Genomic DNA, 19800 nt, shown 5'->3' on the forward strand with positions numbered 1-19800 from the left:
ACTTTTAAGGTACAGATCGAATTTCATAACACAAGACACAAAAAATCATAACACAAAACACATACATACGTTATATATTTACTTATTTTTCAAATATGATTTAGGTACAAAATTTGTGTTCATAGGCACAGAATTTCACAACACAATACACTGAAATTCATAACATAAAACACAATTACTAATTTATTTCAGGTACAAAATTCATGCTTTTAAAGATACATAATTTCATAACACAAGACACAAAAACTCGCAATAAGTATGAGATGCAAATTGCAACATTTGTGAAAGGAAACCTAGCTATGATGATGAGGAACATGCAAGGTATTCACCAGCTGTTTTTTTAATTATGAGGTGGCCTGCCTTAGGAGTATCCAACCTCTCCCACTCTTGTTCTTACCTACTACTCTTCTAATAAAGGACATCTTTTTCTTTTTCTTTGATTTTGTTCTAACCATTGCACAATGGTTAACCATTCATGAGTTAATTAAATTGGAAAATACTTCATGTAATCCCAAAACCTTACTCCTAACTTTTACTCTTATTTATGTTTAAATTTGATTGGAGGATGAAACAAAAAAATGAATAAACATCATGGTTCCCTATAAAATTGAGCAATTAAAGCATGACAAATCATAGGGAGTACAAAATGAGAGTATGAATTAGGAGTACATGTGAACTACTCATTTGAAATAGGTAACACACGAACGCGTGAAAATAGGTTAATTATTCGTAGATTAATTGTTCCTTCACAAATCCAATTTCATATACAATTCTATTTGCCATTTAAAATCTTATATAGAGTAAAAAATGAGCACTAGCGAGTCCAAGTCATTGTGAGTTTGGTTGTTTTGTTTGCCAAACTAGTGACAAGAGTTGGGGCAGCTAAGAAATTGATGCACTTAACACTTATATTCAAAGTTTATGGACCGAACCAAGCTATTTGATAAATGGGAGTTTGGACCTGATGAAGTCGTGATTGAGTATGTATTAATTGCTCACATTACGTAGAGCTTGATTATATTGAGCACTCAGGTGGATGAGATGGGGTGTTGAAGTAAGATTTTGCACTTTGTTCTTAGGATTTCACGAAATCATCTTTGATTCTTGTGATGTTAGTGACACTACTCTAAGAGCATCTCCATCTATTGAGTTTTTGCATAACATTTTGGAGTCCATGTAAGAGAGAGAAAAGATGGAAGAGAAAAAGAAAATGAAAAAAAAAAGATTTTGATTTTTTTTTTAAAAAAGGAAAACAATGGTTAGAAGTCAGCTGGCGGCCACTCAGACACAAAGTGCTCTCCAAACGCACAAGATGCGTTTTTTTTTTCTTCTCCTCGTTCAAAATTCATGTATTTTTAAGAAAAAAATATCTTCAAAAATCAATGTTCCCATCAGTTTGCTGCTCATCTAGCTAGTTTTTTCTCTGAAAAAATTCAACAAAAATCACAAATATGAATGCCCTAAGCCATTCTCGTAATATCAAACATCCCACGATAGCTGTCCAAATCGTTCATATCAATCGCTTTGCACGCTGCGCTATTACCTACCTTGGCACACACATTGGGTAGGTTTGTTGAGCATATAATATACAAACATAAATGTGCAATCCACATATTAGCTAAGACTTTTAGTTGAGATGGAGTACATGCTTCAATTTAGTATCATAGTCAACCCCATGTCAAAAATTATGAATTTGAATCTCCGCATCATCCAATAAAAAATTGAAATGGAGCACATGCTTTAATTACTTCACCGATTTATTTCCTAACAAGATGGACATGACAAGTCGGACTCAAAAGCTAAGTGAAAATGAAGTTGGATTTGAAAAGGTGTGGTATGGGGTTGCAAAATTGCACCATTTTAGACCCAATCACACACATGCACCTTTATACAACTTTTTTTGTGCCTTTCCATTGTTATGTTTTACCATAAAGCATTAGGAAAAAGATGGAATATGTTGATTGATCACACCCAAAACAGTAAGGGCTACTCCTACATGTCTCTCCCCTTAGTTTTACCACTACAAAACAATAGCATGTGAGTTTACCACCAAACATATAACCTAACCTCGTCCTCTCTACTAATTATTTTACTTTGTTCCTACATTAAACTTGCAAATCCATCCCACAAAACACCCTAAACTTGTTTTGGGAATGTTTGGGTTAAAATAGACTTAATTGTCACCTTTCCCAAAACTTTTTGAATTTTAATTGGGTTTTTGGTTTCTAACTCAATATAATATAACCAACAATATATAATACAAGTGAAAAAAAATTGACTTTTTTAGTTAAAATAACATATTGATATTCAAATGTTATGAATAGGTTGTATTGTTATATGTATTAAAAGAGTTCTCTTGGACAAGATTAAAAAATAATATGATATTTGTTTTTACTTTTTATTATCCACTAACGTGAAATATTTTTAATAATATAAAAAATGAGTTTGCTCAATTAGACAAGTCCATATATAGGGAGAAAAATAGGCAACGTTTACCTTGATTTAATGTGTCTGATCTAGGGCTTTATGTCTCTCTCTTCTTCTTCTTCTTCTTCTTCTTTTTTATTTTTTTTTTATTTTTTTTAACCCCTTGTAATTCTTGTTGTTTGATGACATTGTTGTCATGGCTATGTCGTAGTTTATGTCGCCGTTGGTTTCATATCATTGTATTTTTTTTTAAAAGGGCGGGGGGTGGGGGTCAGTTTCTATTTTAATTTCTTTAATTTTCTCTTCTACGACAAAATCAGTCACGATATATGACGAGAATTTTACTTACTAAAAGTACACTAATTATTTTTCTAGAACTAAATAACTTAAAAAAGAATATATGTAATTATTGTATGCGAAAATATCATAATATATCTAACACCACACCAACATTTTTCCCAATTAGCATCCTATGCAATAGGTAACCAAATCTTGACCTATAAGGCTATAAATTATAATACACGATAAAATATTTTCACATACACTATTTATTTTTTTGAGTTTAATGTCTATTTAAAACTTTCCATTTAAAGATTTATTTTTGAAACATTCCATTTAAGATTTAATTACATTTCTTTTTATAAAAAATATTTTACTCTCATCCCTATCCCTATTATCTATATAAGCTATTCATCTAATTGAACATAAAAGACATTTATTGAATTTATAAAACTTCAAAAGTTATGCTTAAAATATTAAAGTTATAATAAGAATAAGAAAGGAGTGGTCAAATGGATAACGTATAATTTTCATATTCAAATGTCACATGTTCGATTATTATTAATATCTTATTGGTCAAGTTGATCACACAACATCAATATTTATTTAATTCATAGTTTCAGATACTTGCTATTGGTTTCTTTTGCCACTCAAAAATTGAAGTTATAAAGAAAAATCAAAATTTATTTGGAATCCTAACATTTAAAATGGGATATTTAACCTCTATAAACTAGTTGCTAGATTCCATTAATTACCTTTTGATCACAGGTTGCAACATTATGGTCCCTGATTAAGAGACAAAATTAAAATGCAAAACAAAAGCCTAGAAGAAGCCAAATCTCATTATTTACTCTAATTTTTGAATTGTACGATGCAACATTAACACTGTCGACACCAACCACAGAATTTCAAATTTCAAAAACAAAATAATCCTCCTTTTTTATATATATGTATAAAAAATATATATATTACTCGATACATATTTGTGGTGACTTTTGACGACAGTACATACCATAAAATATAATAACTAATTTTTTGATTAGACCACGAGGTGCCCATATCATATTCAAACTAATTCGCACTAGGCCAGCCTAATGAAGAAGCAAAGTGCTGGCCAAATTAATTTTTCTACACGGAAAAAGGTTTGAACTCTCAATCTCTTAAGGGACAAGAGTGCATGACCACTCACACCAACCAAACTAATTTTTTTTTTGTCATTTAAAACAAATTAAGAATATATTACTCCGTATAATTCTTCAAAAAAAAAAAAATTACTTCGTATAATATTACTCTTTTATTACCACCGTTCTCATTTCTTTGAAAAAGGGACACAAAAATATAAACTACTCCGTATCGTACGATACAGCATTGATGCCACTGCACTTACATCAGACTGCAGTTTTAAAAGAACCACTTCCCATTTTCTTTTCTTTCTATTTTATAAAAGCATTCGGATTCAATAATATATATTTTCTTTATTTTATTAAAAGCAACTTATTTTATTTGATTATTAATAATTATTATTATGCTTTAAGGCCAAGAACCCTTCATAGAAGTTTGAGCCGTCAGCTTTCTTTATCATGAAATATACACATAGCTATGGAGTCTTTGAACTACATTATATTTTTTGCTTCTTGGACTTAATTACACTTTTGATCTTTTTACTAAATTAACAGAGAAAATCTGGCATAGTCAAACTCCCCATTATGAATAACAAAAACAAAACAGCTACAAAAGTAGACTTGGGGTCTGTCTTTTCATGTGTCTTGTTGCCTGTAACCTGCTACCGGTATTCCCAGTAGCTAAAATGGTACTCTAAAAAACTTCAAGTGTGAATTTTTCTCTGAATTAATCCAGCAGTTTAAAATGGTCAATAAATAAATTATTAATATAACATTTTTTTTTACCTTGTCACTGTTCCTCACACTTAATTCACCCCTGAGTCACTGTGATTTATCATCATCACAAATTCCGGTAAGAGCCCTAGAAACACAGAATTTCTCGTTGTAAGTGATGAGGGGAGCTCACAACCACTAATCGAAAATGTACACTGAATAAATCTTGTTTTGTGATTCTAATTGACAAAGAATTAAGGATCACAATGAGGTAAATCAGATTAAATTGTCTATAACTGATCTGTTCAAACTAAGAAGTTAAGGCCAATAGGCGAACTCTACTTCTAACTAAATTATAACAAAAATAATTTATACTGAAAGTCAAACTTGAAATTTATGGTTATAAAGTTATAAATTTGACAAATTTTCACCCCGTTTGTCAGAGGTTCCCCCGCTGCTTACTCCACATATATCAGTCATACACACACCTATCCCCCACCTCTGGCCTATCTCTCTTCCCCCTAGGAGCTTGTAAATACTCCATTAATGCCATTTTGAATCAACACCTCAGAAGAATCCCACGTTTTACAGGAAAAACCAGCTCTATTTTCTTGAAAAGCCAAACCAAAAATGGCTGCTTTCATCTCTCTCATCTTCTTGTTCTTCTCCACACTACTACTACTATTATGCCCAGACCTTTCTCTCTCAGAAACCAGTAATAATGCCAGTACTGTCTCCCTCCTCATGGCTATCAAGGCCTCCTTAGACCCTGGAAACCTTGTTCTCTCTTCTTGGTCACCCAATGTCACTGACCCATGCAGTGTTTCCTCCTTTGAAGGCATTGCTTGCAATGACCTTGGCCAGGTGGTCAATATCTCCTTGCAGGGTAAAGGGCTTTATGGGAAAATACCACCTGAGATTGGCCAGCTCAATGGCTTATCTGGGTTGTACCTCCATTTCAACAACCTTCATGGGGTTATACCCAAGGAGATTGCTTCCCTCACTCAGCTCTCAGATTTGTATCTCAATATGAATGACCTCTCTGGTTTCATTCCTTCTGAGATAGGCAACATGCCAAATCTTCAAGGTTTGTTTCTTTTCTTTTTTTTTTTTTTCAAAATTTATTTATTTACTTCAATTCTTGGCACAAATAGGCCAAAAAGATGCAGTCTTGGCAATTTCTTACAATTTGAAAACCTTATCATTGGATCTGTGGCTGTATACATGCATATCCTGATAATATAGAATATCAGATTTTCTTGTTTCTGTGTGCTTATTCTTTCCTCTTTTAGATATTTTTATTTTGTGTGTGTGAGGGGTGAGGGGGTGGGGGGTGGGGAGGGACTTTGTGTCTTAACCCAAAATTGGAAGAGATTTAAGAACCCAAAAAAATAGTGCTGTTAGGAGGGTAATGACTAATGAGTTTCTAAGTAGTTTCCAGTTGCTACAAGCCAATAGTTGGTCCTAAATCTTTATGTAATTGACAAGAAAATGGGAAGTTCAAAGAAAGTGTAGCCTTGTAAGTCAATTCTGGTTCTACAATGAGTTATACCAAGAAAGTTTCAACCTTTGAGTATATTTGTTGAGGTAAATGAGAACATTAAGCGAAAACAATGGTAGAAAGTAAAGAAGACAAGATTTACTTTGTTCTGTTCTAACACCTATCATCTTTCATTACATATTAACCTGTATACTCTTTGGTTGCAGTTTTGCAACTCTGCTACAACAGATTTGAAGGGTGCATACCTAATAAGCTTGGGTCTCTGAAAAACCTTACGGTTCTTGCTCTTCAGTCCAATCAGTTGACGGGGGCAATTCCCGCAAGTTTGGGAGGCTTGACACTGCTGACAAGGCTGGATTTGAGCTTTAACCGCCTTTTTGGTTCAATCCCAGTTAAACTTTCTGAAGCCTCTAAGTTAGAAGTTCTTGATCTGAGAAACAACACCCTCTCTGGCAATGTTCCTCTTGGTAATTTGTTTCTCTTCTCAGTTAGCATGCCTAATCAATGTTGTTTGAGTGAACTGTGTGCCTAACTTTCCTTTTCTGTTTTCTTTCGTTTCGATATTTCTGATTGGAATGAAGGTCTGAAGAGACTGAATGAGGGATTCCGGTATGAGAATAACCCTGGATTATGTGGAACTGGTTTCCCCTCTTTGGCGCTCTGCAGTGATTCTTCTTTAAACCCCACCAAACCCGAACCATTCGGGCAAGGCTCAAACCGTCTTCCAACTAAAGATATCCCGGAATCTGCCAATATCCCTCATCAGTTGAATCAGAACCGAAAACCACAAGCCGCTGCTGCTGTTGTTGGGGTCATCGGGCTGTTTGTTATATTAGCAGTGGCGGGGCTGTTCACGTTTTCATGGTACCGTCGAAGGAAACAACAGATTGGAAGCACGGTTGATATTTCCGAGAGTAGAGTTAGCACTGATCAGCCCAAGGTGTTATGCAGAAGGAGCACGTCTCCTCTTATCAGCCTCGAGTATTCGAATGGCTGGGACCCTCTTGCGAAGGACCAAAGTGGGAGCGCTCTATCCCAGGAAGTGCTCGAGAGCTTTATGTTCAATCTCGATGAAGTGGAGTCCGCTACACAGTACTTCTCGGAGACGAATTTGTTGGGGAAAAGTAGCTTCTCTGCTGTCTACAAAGGAACGTTGAGGGACGGGTCTGCTGTTGCTGTCAAGTGCATCTCCAAGACTAGTTGCAAGTCGGATGAAGCCGAGTTTCGAAAAGGGTTGACATTGTTGACATCTTTGAAGCACGAAAATCTGTTAAGGTTGAGAGGCTTTTGTTGCTCGAAAGGTCGGGGAGAGTGCTTCCTCATCTACGACTTCGTCTCGAATGGGAACTTGCTGAGGTACCTCGATGTGAAGGACGAGAAAGGGAAGGTGCTCGATTGGTCTACCCGGACCGCTATAATCAAAGGCATTGCTCGAGGTTAGTTTAGCTCGTTTTAAATAATACAGTAAATATAAAAGGAATAGTACAATTAATTTTTAACAGAAGTAACATTTCTCTTAGGTATCAAATACTTGCATGGTAACAAAAGAAACAAGCCTGCTTTAGTTCACAGAAACATATCGGCTGACAAGGTTCTTATCGATCATCTCTACAAGCCTCTACTGTCTGATTCGGGCCTGCACAAACTATTAGCAGACGACATTGTGTTCTCCACGCTAAAGGGCAGTGCTGCTAACGGGTACCTGGCTCCCGAGTATGCAATCACGGGCCGATTCACTGAAAAGAGTGACATGTATGCGTTTGGTGTGATCATACTACAGATCCTCTCGGGAAGTTGTGTGGTCACGCAATCAAATCACCAAGGAGCGGAGCTATGCAGATTCGAGGACTTCGTTGATGCAAAACTCGGGAAGGACTTTGTAGAATCTGAGGCGGCCAAGCTCGGGAAGATTGCTCTACTCTGCACTCACGACTCTCCTAGCCGCAGGCCAGCCATTGATGTGGTCATTCAAGAACTCGATGATCTCACTAATGAACTTCTATGACTACTAGGAATCTGAGGCTAACTAGCAAATTAGGTACCCTTTTTTTCCCTTGTTTTTGATGAATTTTAGAATGCTAGTGTAACAATTTGTTTTAACAAGTTTTCTAGTCTGTCTGGAAGTTCAATTCATTTCCATGTATGCTTACCAGTTTGCATCAACTCTCAACATCTTATTTTTCTCCTTTGACACCCTCAAAAATTTAAGCCAATACCCTCTCGCTGTGTCTAATTTCAAATTAAAATATATGTTCTGTCTCAGTTTAAATTTAAGAGTGTCTGGTAAATAACTGTTAGCTGATAGCTGTTATGGTGTGTTATTTTTCTGCCATGGATTTGAATAGTCTCTCCTTTACCAATTGGGTGGGTAGGTGGGTTTGGGGAGAGGGAGCTATGGCCTTCAAAGTCTATATTCATCATAACTATGTTAAATATTTTAAAATTTAAAATAAAATATTTATCAAATTTAAACTAAAGATTTTTATATGCACACACATATATGTATCTTTTGAGCCTTATCAAGAAAATAGATGTTATGGACTACAGGAACCAAGAGATTCCATCATCATTTGTATTGATTAAAAAAATGTCAGTGGGGCACATAGCCACATAGGTATTATATTCTCAAGTACTATGCTACAATCCAAAATGATGTTGCAATCCCAACATGTGAACTTTCATCTTTTCTGAATGAGTATTCCACAAGCTGAATAGTTCCAAACAAAGTGGGGTGCTAGGACAGGGCTATCACTGTGCTCAAAGCAATTTAAAATGGTTGAATATTTCATTTCATGATAAGCTGCAGATTCCATAAACATAAGCTGACCAATGAATTAAATCTGTAAAAATGGCTTTTCCATAAAGAAAGAGTGAGTAGATTGAAAGTATCAAATAAGGTGTTTTATTGAAGCATACAAGTATAGAACACATCTACAAGACTACAAGTTTCTTTCAATGGTTACCTAATTTGCAACATTCATATGGCATATAATGAGCAAAAGATAACATAAGTGATTGGGGGCAACCCCATCCAAGATGGTCAGACTGTTCGCTTGGTAACTATAATGTTCCAAGTTTGACTCCCAGTGAGAGCGGCCTATTAGTCTTCTTGGTTTGACGAGGTCAATTATAGGTAGCCTAGGCTGTGTTACGAACTAAGGGCAGGATGCAGAGTTTACCTAGTGAACACCGTTGGGTTTGGAGTATTAAACCTGCAGGGCAATTCTTGAGCTTAACTGCAAACCATCTGTAATGTAGAAGAAACATCTTCAACCTGAGGGTGAGATCTGTCTCCTGCAGAGAATTCATGAACAGTTCCCCCTAGTTCAATCCAACTACACCCAGGGACCTTTTTCAGCTCCTTCTGTTTCATCATTGTCCTAATCCTCCGGACATAATCCCACATACCAAACCGAGCATAAATATTAGACAAAAGCACATATGAGCTCGAATTAGGTGAGTTGAGTTGGATTTGGTGCTTAGATACAGGCTGTGCAGCATCCAGGTGCTCATGATTACTACATGCACTTAACAAAGTTCTCCACACCACATCATTTGGCTCAATTGGCATTTCCTCAACAAACCTTATGGCTTCTTCCATGTGCCCTGCGCGGCTAAGAATGTCGACTATGCATCCATAGTGTTGGAGTTTGGGTTCCATTCGATGAACGCTTCTCATGATCTCGAAACACATTAGACCTTCCTTTATCAACCCGGCATGGCCACAAGCATTCAACACTACGATGAACGTGATATCATCGGGTTCAATGGAGAGTCTTTCCATCTCCATGAACAAATCGAAAGCCAACTCACCCCAGCCATGAACAGCCAATCCACCAATCATAGCATTCCAATGATCAACGGTTTTCTCTTTAATGTCCTCAAACACTCCCAGCGCATTGTCTATGCTGCCACACTTAGCATACATGTCTATTAAAGCAACCCCAAGTTTTCCATGGACAACAAATCCATGGTCCTTTATGTAACAATGTATAGCAAGGCCCTCATCAATGTAACCTAACTGTGCAACTGCAGAAAGAGCACTCAATAAAGTGGCACCATCAGGTGCCAAATTGGTGTCACTCAGCATATCATGAAAAACAGACAGTGCTTCCATACAATGCCCATTCTTTACATACCCTGCCATCATAGCATTGCAGGAGATGACATCCTTTTCAGGCATGTGATTAAAAAGTGACTGAGCAGCATTAATGTTAGACATTTTTGCATACCCATCAATTAGTATAGCATAACTAACAGCATCCCTTTTAGGCATCTTACTAAATAAAGCTGCAGCCATTTCTATTTTCCCACTTTTCACACAACAATCGATCATCAAGTTCCAAGAAACCAAGTCCTTGAAGGGTGCCCTCTCAAACAACTCCCAAGCAACATCAAATCCATTCTCCATTTTCACATAACCACTGATCAAAGTATTCCAAGAAACCAAATTTCTAACCTGCACAGGCATACAGTCAAATAACTCATGCGCAAGGTCCAACATCCTACACTTCACATACCCATCAATCATCGTGTTATACGAAATAGAATCTCTGTCCGGCATTCTATCAAACACCTGCTGTCCAAACTCAACACAGCCACATTTCACATACATACGTATTAAACAATTCTCAAGAAAAACATTTGAGCCAAAATCGAGTTTCCTCAATAGCCCATGAACCTGCATTCCCTGCTTAACCAAGCCCGTCCTAGAGCATGACTTCAACACCAAAGAGAACGAGTACTCATCCAAAAAGATCCCATTTTTGAGCATCAAACAGAACACAAGAAAAGCTTTACTTGGGCAATTACCATGTGAATAAGACTTGATTACCGCGTTCCAGATGAAGGGGTCGTTTCTATCTTCAAAATCATAGTGACCAGAAAAGAGGAGAGAACGTGCGAAGTCAACTACCGGCACATAAGGCGAAGTGGATAAGCTGATGATGAGTTTCCTAATGAAGGAAGCGTCCTTGACTAGCCCTGTTGTTACCAATTGCGCATGGATTTGGTCGACGTCCGATTGAGTTTTGCAGGTTTGAGAAAGCTTTGAGAGCGTCGGTTTCCATGGCTGGATAGAGGTTGAGAGAAGCACCATAACGTTGAGAGCGATGGTTTTGGACCTTTGGTTTCGATGATCTTCAGAGACAGTGAAAAGTTAGTTTTAGTTGGTATTCCAACTGTCATTCGCGCGATATTTTTCTTTGTGCATTATTGGGCTCAAAATGTAGAGAAGGTCCATGGATACAAAATTCCCAAATTATGCTGTGCAACCGAATGCACCTTGCAAGGTGCATACGGTTGCAAAACGACGTCGTTTTGATTAAAAAAACGCGCGTCCCATTTAAAGAAGAAATCAGGTTCGATTCTCGGCAATAGCATTTTTATATATCCAGAAATTCATAACTATATAACCACAATTTCATAACTATATATCCACAATTTCATAACTATATATCCACAGTGAATGAATGAAGTAAAAATCCACAATGAATGAATGAATGAAGTAAAAATCCACAATGAATGAACTAAATATCCACAATATATGATTGAACTAAATATCCACAATGAATGAACTAAATATCCACAATTTCATAACTATATATCCACAATTTCATAACTATATATCCACAGTGAATGAATGAAGTAAAAATCCACAATGAATGAATGAATGAAGTAAAAATTCACAATGAATGAATGAAGTAAAAATCCACAATGAATGAACTAAATATCCACAATATATGATTGAACTAAATATCCACAATGAATGAACTAAATATCTATAAATTTATAACTATATAACCACAATTTCATAACTATATATCCACAATAATACTATTACTGAGAGTCGAACCTGAATTGTTTTTTTTTTAAATGGGACGCGCGTTTTAATCAAAACGACGTCGTTTTGAACCGTATGCACCATGCGCATAGTACATTCAGTTGCACAGCATAACTATTGTACAAAATTCACTCCAAGATGATCCGGCCCAAATTCAAAGCGGCCCTTATAGTGAAAGCAGGCAAATTAGGTCCACCTTGCAAGGTAGACCATAACTATATTCACAGTTTTTGAACTTTATATTTCCAATTTTAAAACTACAATTTTAAATCTCAATATACAAAATTACATAACTCATATTCACAATTGTAAAAAAAAAATAAAAAAATCATCGGCCGCAGAAGCGGTGCCACTACCGGCATCGTTATTTTCACACGCACAAACTGTGTTATTTTGGACCCGGGTCCATGGCATAACTATTGGTGAAAGCAACTCCTTAGAGTCTATTTGACATAGCTTATTTAGGAGCTTATAACTTATTTTAAGCTACTAATAAGTTATAAGCTCTGTTCGGTAATGTTCACAAAATAAGCACGTAGATTAAAATTAAATAAGAGGTTATTTTGAAATGTTACCTTTTCAAAATAAGCTAGTAGCTTCTTAATTTTTTTTTTTTTTTTCATCTTTGTCCTTATTATTTTAAAGAAATGATATCCTTTACCCTTCCCAATTAAAACTCATTTATTAGATAAAGGAGATTCACAACAATATTATATTGCTACTTCATTATAGACAAATGTGATAATTTTTTTAAAGACAAAATGTTAAATTTTAATATGAAAATAAACTAATTTAAATTTTATAAAAATGTCATTTTTTATCTTTTTACATTTATCAACTTATCAAAAAACTAATTTTACCAAACACTTTCAAACATAACAGCTAGCTTAAAAGCTCTTCAGTTTTCAGCTCCTATAATTTTTTAGCTTTCAGCTCATTTTCAACTACCTTTTCAGCTATGTTCGCCAAACACAGACTTACCCACCTTTTATATTTGTCTTTGTTAAGGGGGCAAGTTTTATTTTATTTTTTTAGAGACTCTATTTAAAGATCCATATATATATATAACACTAACAGAATACTATTTATATTTATATATGCAATGAAGTATATACAGTAGCAATACTGCAACTTATATAAACAGTAACAACATTAACTATATATATATATATATATATATATATATATATATATATATATATTCATTACATATATAAATATATATAGTATTCTGTTAGTGTTATATATATATATATATATATATTATTCAGGGACGGGGACGGGGCGGGGCGGGGAGGGGTATCCCCGTCCCCGTCCCCGGGGAATTACACATATTCCCCGTCCCCGTCCCCGATCCCCAAAAATTTTCCCCATCCCCGTCTCTTTCCGGGCGGGGATCGCGGATCCCCGTCGGGGACGGGGCACATTGCCATCCCTATATATATATATAAACTTCATTTCAGGCTGAACCCTAACTTTTCAAATTCTGCTCACCTAAGGATGTGACTTAATGCTCATCAAATTCCTTCACCCAAAGAGTATTCTGATCTCCACTACATAAATGTATGTTCAAAGCCTCAAACCCTAACTAGAAAGCAAAATTGATATTCAAATTTCAAAGTATTGAAAACTGCATAGATCGAGTAAAAGCATTCCAGCATTCACGATCTAGAAAATTACAAATTTTAAATATAGAAAAATCCCATAGGCTAATGAAACACCTACATTGAATTTGGACAAGGTGTTGGTGCTGCACTTATCATTATCATCATCGGATCATCACCTCCGGTGGGGGCACGCAAGACTCTCAACATAGAAACACATACTAACAGAGATTCTACGATCTGATTTGGTTCGGAAGTTCATCGAATCTACCTTCCGTTCGTCTTTTTCCCGATCATAAACATATACATCCTGGTCACACCAACCCATAGTATGCAGGAATAATATTTTTTGTGCATTCTTATTTTGAGAATAGAATGTGAAGCCAAACCTCCAATCAATATCTCGAAATTCAGCCATTTGGAGAGCAAATGCACTCATCCATGATTCTTGTCTGCCATATTCCTTCATAATCCATACTGTTAAGGTTTCGGGTTCCTCTTTCAATTCCTGAACCATGCATGCCGCCATGCATAAACAGTCATCTATAACCCCCAACCCAAATATTGAGAAGTTTTCTTTTAGTTCGGAAGTGGGCAAGGGCAAGATTCTGAATTCTTCACGCAGAGGATTAAAATATATGATCCTATTCCTACCCGACAAGTAATCCCTATCCCTATCCCAATCTTTCATGTCACTTGCCCACCAGTGAATTGTATTGCGAAACTCAACACTGCCCCTAACAGAAATAAAGTGACAAGGGAACTGCACTGGTCGCCACTTTTTGTGGTTGAGGCTGGCAGAGATGACAAATTGATTGCCATAATTATAACTCAATAGGACAACCTTGTAATCTCTAGTGTAGGAGTCGTAGCATAGCCCTGCGCCTGCTTCAATGATACCCGTGTCTAACTCCTCCGGATATGGCAACTCGAGCACTTTCGTCGAACACTTGGTGGACGGATTCCACAACCAAATATCTTTCTTAGCCACCCGAAGAAGCACAAATCCATTGCAAGAACACAAAACACTAAGATCGTTTTCCATGCTTGCACGAACGAATGGATACACATTTCCGAACGGCCGTTTATGCCTTCGAAGACGAAGATCATGGCTTGTAGATCTAACTAAGAATTTGGAAATCGGCCTCCATCGACGATCTCGATCCTTGCTTATGGATTCGGTCGAGAGGAAGATCACTCGTCCCTGTCCACGATACGAGAACTTGAAATCTGAGTCGTCTATCAACGAACGCCAATGTTTACATACGCACTGGCACCGGATCACAGACTTCACCGGCAACTGCAAAAGTATAAGTGGAATGATTTCATTAGGTATGTTTGAGAATGGATTTGAAGCTTCCATGTCGTGAGATCGAATAAGAAGCTGAAGATCGATCGAGGAAGAGGCGTATTGGAATTAGGGTTTAGTTTGTGAGACTCCCTTCTTTTGTAGGCCACGGAATAAAATTAGCACCGTACCACTAGTTTTGGCCAAGATATAAATAAAATATGTGGCTTAATTTTTATATATAAAAAAAAAAATCATGGCATTTTATGAGAGGTATAAATCACTAATCTCACTATTAATAAAAAAGAATGAAATAAAAAGAGAAGAAGCACAATGTTACATATGCACAAATTGGACGGCCGACCAGATCGACGAACGGGGCGCCCAAGATCTGGTGCAAGTATGCGCCTCCATATTTCTTAACCGTTTGTTTGGTAAAATTAATTGATCCTTTATGCAGCTGAGTCGCATTCTCACCGCCCTCTATTGCCGCGCCAAGGCCGCAACGCCCTCACCGCCCTCTATTGCCGCGCCAAGGCCGCAACGCCCTCTATTGCTGCACCAAGGCCGCGGAGGAGACCGAACCCCTAAAGAAGATCGTCTCTCACCACCGACTCAAGTCAACAACCACCTTTGGTATAGGTTCAAATCCTATTGGACGCAATTCTTTCAATCTTTATTTATTATTATTATTATTATTATTTTTTAATTTCGATGCCTCGAAAGACCTTTTGAATTTGAAATCTGAAACGCTTGGTTGGATATTAAAGTGAAATTTGATCAAAATTTCTTTATACTTGTTGCTGAAGTAGAAAACGATCCATTTGGTCCCGAATAGCTCTTTCAAAAGGGCTTTTGTTTCCTCGTAAATATTTTAGTAGAAGATATGATTTCTTCGAACCGAGGTTTATTAGTTTTTAAGTCAGTACGTAACTCAACAATAAATTTAAATTTCTTTACCTGTCCAAGTTCTAATGGATCAAGATAACCACGATTTTGACTGGCCAAAAGTGCCCAGGAGGAGGATGCCCAAGAGGCTATATATGCTTAAGATAACGACCAACTAATGGAGGTAGAACGATATTCAATAACTCCCCCATTTTTTCCTTTCCCAAATTTTACAAATAAGAAGTTTTGGATCCAATTTTTATATTCAATTCAAAATATCAAAATATTACCATATATAACACAAAATTTCTCCCCCGATTCCTTCTAGTCGAGCCTCTCGGTCTGTCATTATACCTCGCGAAGTAGAAAGAATTACAACTCCCATCCCACCTAAAATTTTAGGGATTCGTTGATAGTTAGAATAGATTCGTAAACCGGGTCGACTGATCCGTTTTAAATTGAAAATATTTCTATAGGGTCTTTTCCTATTCCTTCTATGTCGCAGGGTTAAAACAAAAAATTTTTTGTTTTTTTCTCGATGGTTTCTCACGTTTTCAATAAAACCTTCTCGTAAAAGTATTCTTACAATATTTTCGGTAATATTGGTGGATGCTATTCGAACCACTCTTTTTCGATCCATATCAGCATTTCGATCCACTCTTTACCTGTCCAAGTTCTAATGGATCAAGATAACCACGATTTTGACTGGCCAAAAGTGCCCAGGAGGAGGATGCCCAAGAGGCTATATATGCTTAAGATAACGACCTGAATATATGCTTAAGATAACGACCTGAGTTGAGAGGAGCGGATTGGCCTGGGATTGTTTAAGCAATTCACGTAATCGTTGACCTCTTGCCAATTGATTTTGACTTGCTTTATCGAGAAGTGGTCGGCAACGAAGGAGGCCAAAAGTGTCCAGGAGGATGCCCAAGAGGCTATGCTTAAGATAACGACCTGAGTTGCCTCACTGCTCACCTCAGGATCAAATGACGGAGGCCTTTTTCCGGAAATCAAACCGGCGAGGGGAAAATGGGGGCCTTTACCACTGGCCAATGGCACATGCAGCAAGAGGTTCAGACAGCCTTGACGTAATCCATCGAGTCATGAAAGGAACCGATCCCTCCCCCGGCTGAGATGGAACACGAACATACCCCCACCAAGGAGTGAAGGTAGCTAGAATAGGAGCCCAACCCCGATTGTGTCAAATACGTTTTTGATCATTTAGTTGAGGTGCACAGAACATATATGTGTTTTAATATTAATATATTATCATTATAGTACTTCAGAATTTGTTGTAAAACTAGAGAAGATAGTGAAGGGGGATTTCATTGCATTTTGTAAGATCCATGAACAACAATACTAGTACATTCTTAAATTGCTTGTCCCCCCATCCTTAATTATTGCTTTTCCTCGTCCTTAAGTTGCTTGCCCCCGTCCTTACAGATCTTCTGCTTTTCCTTACACAACTTGTCCTCGTCCTTACATTGCTTGTCCATAACGCCCTTACATTGCTTGTCCTTAAATTCCTTAACTTCTTTTCCCAAGGCCTTAAGTTCCTTCTTCTGCTGCTTCTTAAAGTCCTTAAGTTCCTTCTCCTCCTCCTTAAACTGCTTGTCCTCGCCGCCAATTTGAGACTTTGCTACTGCAATTACAAAACAACCTCAAAATTATTAATGAAAAAAAAACTAATTTAATATATAAATATAAACTAATTTAACAGTGCACGTGTGTAAGTGCATATATGTCTCTCACACACACACACACACATATATATATACATGACATATAAATGAAAAAAAATTAGCAAGGTCGAGTCAGTCGGGTAACTCGACAGAAATTGACGAGTTAACTCGGCGTACTTGGACGAGTTAGGCGCTAGGCAGCTGAATTAGGCACCTAGGCAGCCGGTCTCCTAGGCGGGAGCGGGAGACTAGGGGGAAAATCGCCACGGCCTAGGGGCGCCTAGCGCCTAGGCACCGATTACTAGATGCCTAGGCGGAATTTTTACAACCCTGATATATATATTTACCTTTATACGCCTTGGCGGTACATTCGGTTTCACATTTTTTATTGCATACGATGAGGGTTTTTCCTGACTCTACGCAAGGGGCAAGGCATGGATCGAAGCAAAACCTGTAAACCGAAGAAAGCGAAGCGTCGACTGTGAGGACAAACATGCACACCAGAAACACGGGAACGTTAACCAACTTCTGGGCAGCCAACATTGTTTATTGTTTGTTGTTTTATTGTATATGTATAGTAGTGTTTCAATTTCTTAAGATTGATGATTAAGATTTATTTATAGTTAAAGCTAAGGGTTAGTTGTGGTGTTGCGTTGTTTTAGGATTCTTTAATTTACTTTTCATAGGATTTATCACAAATTAATTAATTAAATGTGGATCTGGCCTGGCTTGGCCTGGTCAATCTCAATCTCTATCTCTATTCTATATATAAAAGCCACAAACGTGATAAATAAAAGTTTGACTATTTTTTCCGCCCAAGAAATTTGGGTTGTTTTTCCTGATTTTACATATTTAATGCCATCTTGGTAATGAGTTGTTTTTCATATTCCATTTTCCAAATATTGTATTTACAATCAGCCTTTTTCATATAGAGTAATTATTATGGGTTATGGATGTTATTTCTAAGTTGCCTTTTGAGTTGACTAAAAAATTGTTTGTATGTTATTTTCAATTTAAAAAAGAAAACTTTTTACACATACTTTTGACCTTTAATCCAGTATAAATATCAACAAATGCTCACCTCACCAGCACATCTTTATTGAGGGAGAACCGAGAACTTAGAAGCTAGATCATAAATGGCAGAGGCAATGAGAAAGAAACCGTGAATCCCCATCGCACTCCATTCAATGTTCACAATATTGAACCTCAATGTTCATGATTTTATAACTACATATTCACAATTTTAGAACTTCATGTTCACAGTACAATTTTAGATTTTAGTAATTTAGTGTTTAATGACTAGGTTTAGGTGCCCCTCTGTGTTTTGTTTGCAATTTTTAAAATTTCATGTTCACAATTATATATCTCTATATGTTCATAAATTTCCAGCTTCACATTCACAAGTTATATACTACAAACACACAATCTTGAGATAAATGCAATAAATAACATTTTATTGGTATTCAAAAGATAATGTTTTCATATTCACAATATTTTAGAACTGACTTCAAAATCTATAACCTAAACATACATAAGTAAGTCTTCTATATCCATGTGACTTCGTGTCTTCCCAATTCCTCCACCAAAGCGTCCACTGCCGTTGTGAAAGTCTCCCTACCGTAGAAGATGTCATCCAGCTGAGGGGCAGTTGGGCTTGAAGGGATTTTCATTGTGCTTGCGACATTTAGCATGTTATTAGATATTCCTGCAAATATTGTTCTCTTCATCACCTCGACAGGTGCCCCTTGTTTTCCAACCTTAGCCATGGCCTCGCCAAATTCCATGTGCACAATAGTGGATGCGAGCTTTTGTAGTACTTGTGCCACTCTATCAACACCTTGCAATGTTAATTCTCAATTATGGATCACCAATTATTACTCAAATTAATTTTGTGAATTACTATTCTATCCACTAAAATCTTTTTTACTTATTATTCACTTTGATTTTCTTTCATCTTTATTTAATATAATAATATATATAGAGATAGAGGAGAGAAGAGAAGAGATATAATATATAATATATAATATATAATATATAATATATAATATATAATATATGCAATATTTTATAAATTAATGATATAGACCTGTTATGTTGACTAATTTAATAATTAGGTTGACGTTGATTTGATTACATGAATTTATAATTGGAGGGAAAAATTTTCCCCTAATCATTTTGCTTATATATATACTAGTTTTTTACGCGCATTGCGCGATTGAGATAATGCCCAATGTTTTTTTTTTTTTTAAATAAGTACTTTAAAATATATCAAGACAAGATTATATTGAAATTGTTCATGCATAGATAATTGAATGTTGAATTTGCGTATTTAAATAGGTAATTCTAAGTTTACAAATGCAAGATAATATAAGATTAATTATAATTGTCAATAAAATAATTGTATAGGTATGGTTGAAACCAAATATGGGACATAAGGGAGAGCAAATAAAAATT

At 36.3% G+C, this 19800-nt stretch overlaps 4 protein-coding genes across 4 annotated transcripts; 1 reads left to right on the forward strand and 3 right to left on the reverse strand.

Moving 5' to 3' along the window:
• The first annotated feature begins 4996 nt into the window (after nt 1-4996).
• On the forward strand, nt 4997-8275 carry LOC109183662 (probable leucine-rich repeat receptor-like protein kinase At5g63930). The gene is made up of 4 exons (XM_019333719.1): nt 4997-5628; nt 6249-6509; nt 6624-7478; nt 7563-8275. The coding sequence occupies exons 1-4, from the start codon at nt 5172-5174 to the stop codon at nt 8045-8047; spliced, it is 2058 nt and encodes a 685-aa protein (XP_019189264.1). The 5' UTR covers nt 4997-5171; the 3' UTR covers nt 8048-8275.
• A 646-nt stretch (nt 8276-8921) lies between these two features.
• On the reverse strand, nt 8922-11209 carry LOC109183666 (pentatricopeptide repeat-containing protein At2g45350, chloroplastic). Its single transcript, XM_019333723.1, has one exon. It carries the CDS (start codon nt 11138-11140, stop codon nt 9275-9277), a length of 1866 nt encoding a protein of 621 aa, XP_019189268.1. The 5' UTR covers nt 11141-11209; the 3' UTR covers nt 8922-9274.
• Nucleotides 11210-13663: 2454 nt separating this feature from the next.
• Nucleotides 13664-14851, reverse strand: LOC109186634 (F-box protein CPR30-like). The gene has a single exon (XM_019336709.1). The coding sequence runs from the start codon at nt 14849-14851 to the stop codon at nt 13664-13666; it is 1188 nt and encodes a 395-aa protein (XP_019192254.1).
• A 2123-nt stretch (nt 14852-16974) lies between these two features.
• LOC109186036 (chromatin assembly factor 1 subunit A-like) lies at nt 16975-17911 on the reverse strand. The gene is made up of 2 exons (XM_019335951.1): nt 17694-17911; nt 16975-17306 (listed from the first exon to the last, which is right to left on the reverse strand). Exons 1-2 carry the CDS (start codon nt 17887-17889, stop codon nt 17062-17064), a joined length of 441 nt encoding a protein of 146 aa, XP_019191496.1. The 5' UTR covers nt 17890-17911; the 3' UTR covers nt 16975-17061.
• Between the last annotated feature and the right edge of the window lie 1889 nt (nt 17912-19800).

The sequence above is a fragment of the Ipomoea nil genome, unplaced genomic scaffold (assembly GCF_001879475.1).
Source record: "Ipomoea nil cultivar Tokyo-kokei standard unplaced genomic scaffold, Asagao_1.1 scaffold0188, whole genome shotgun sequence".
Lineage (NCBI taxonomy): Eukaryota > Viridiplantae > Streptophyta > Magnoliopsida > Solanales > Convolvulaceae > Ipomoea > Ipomoea nil.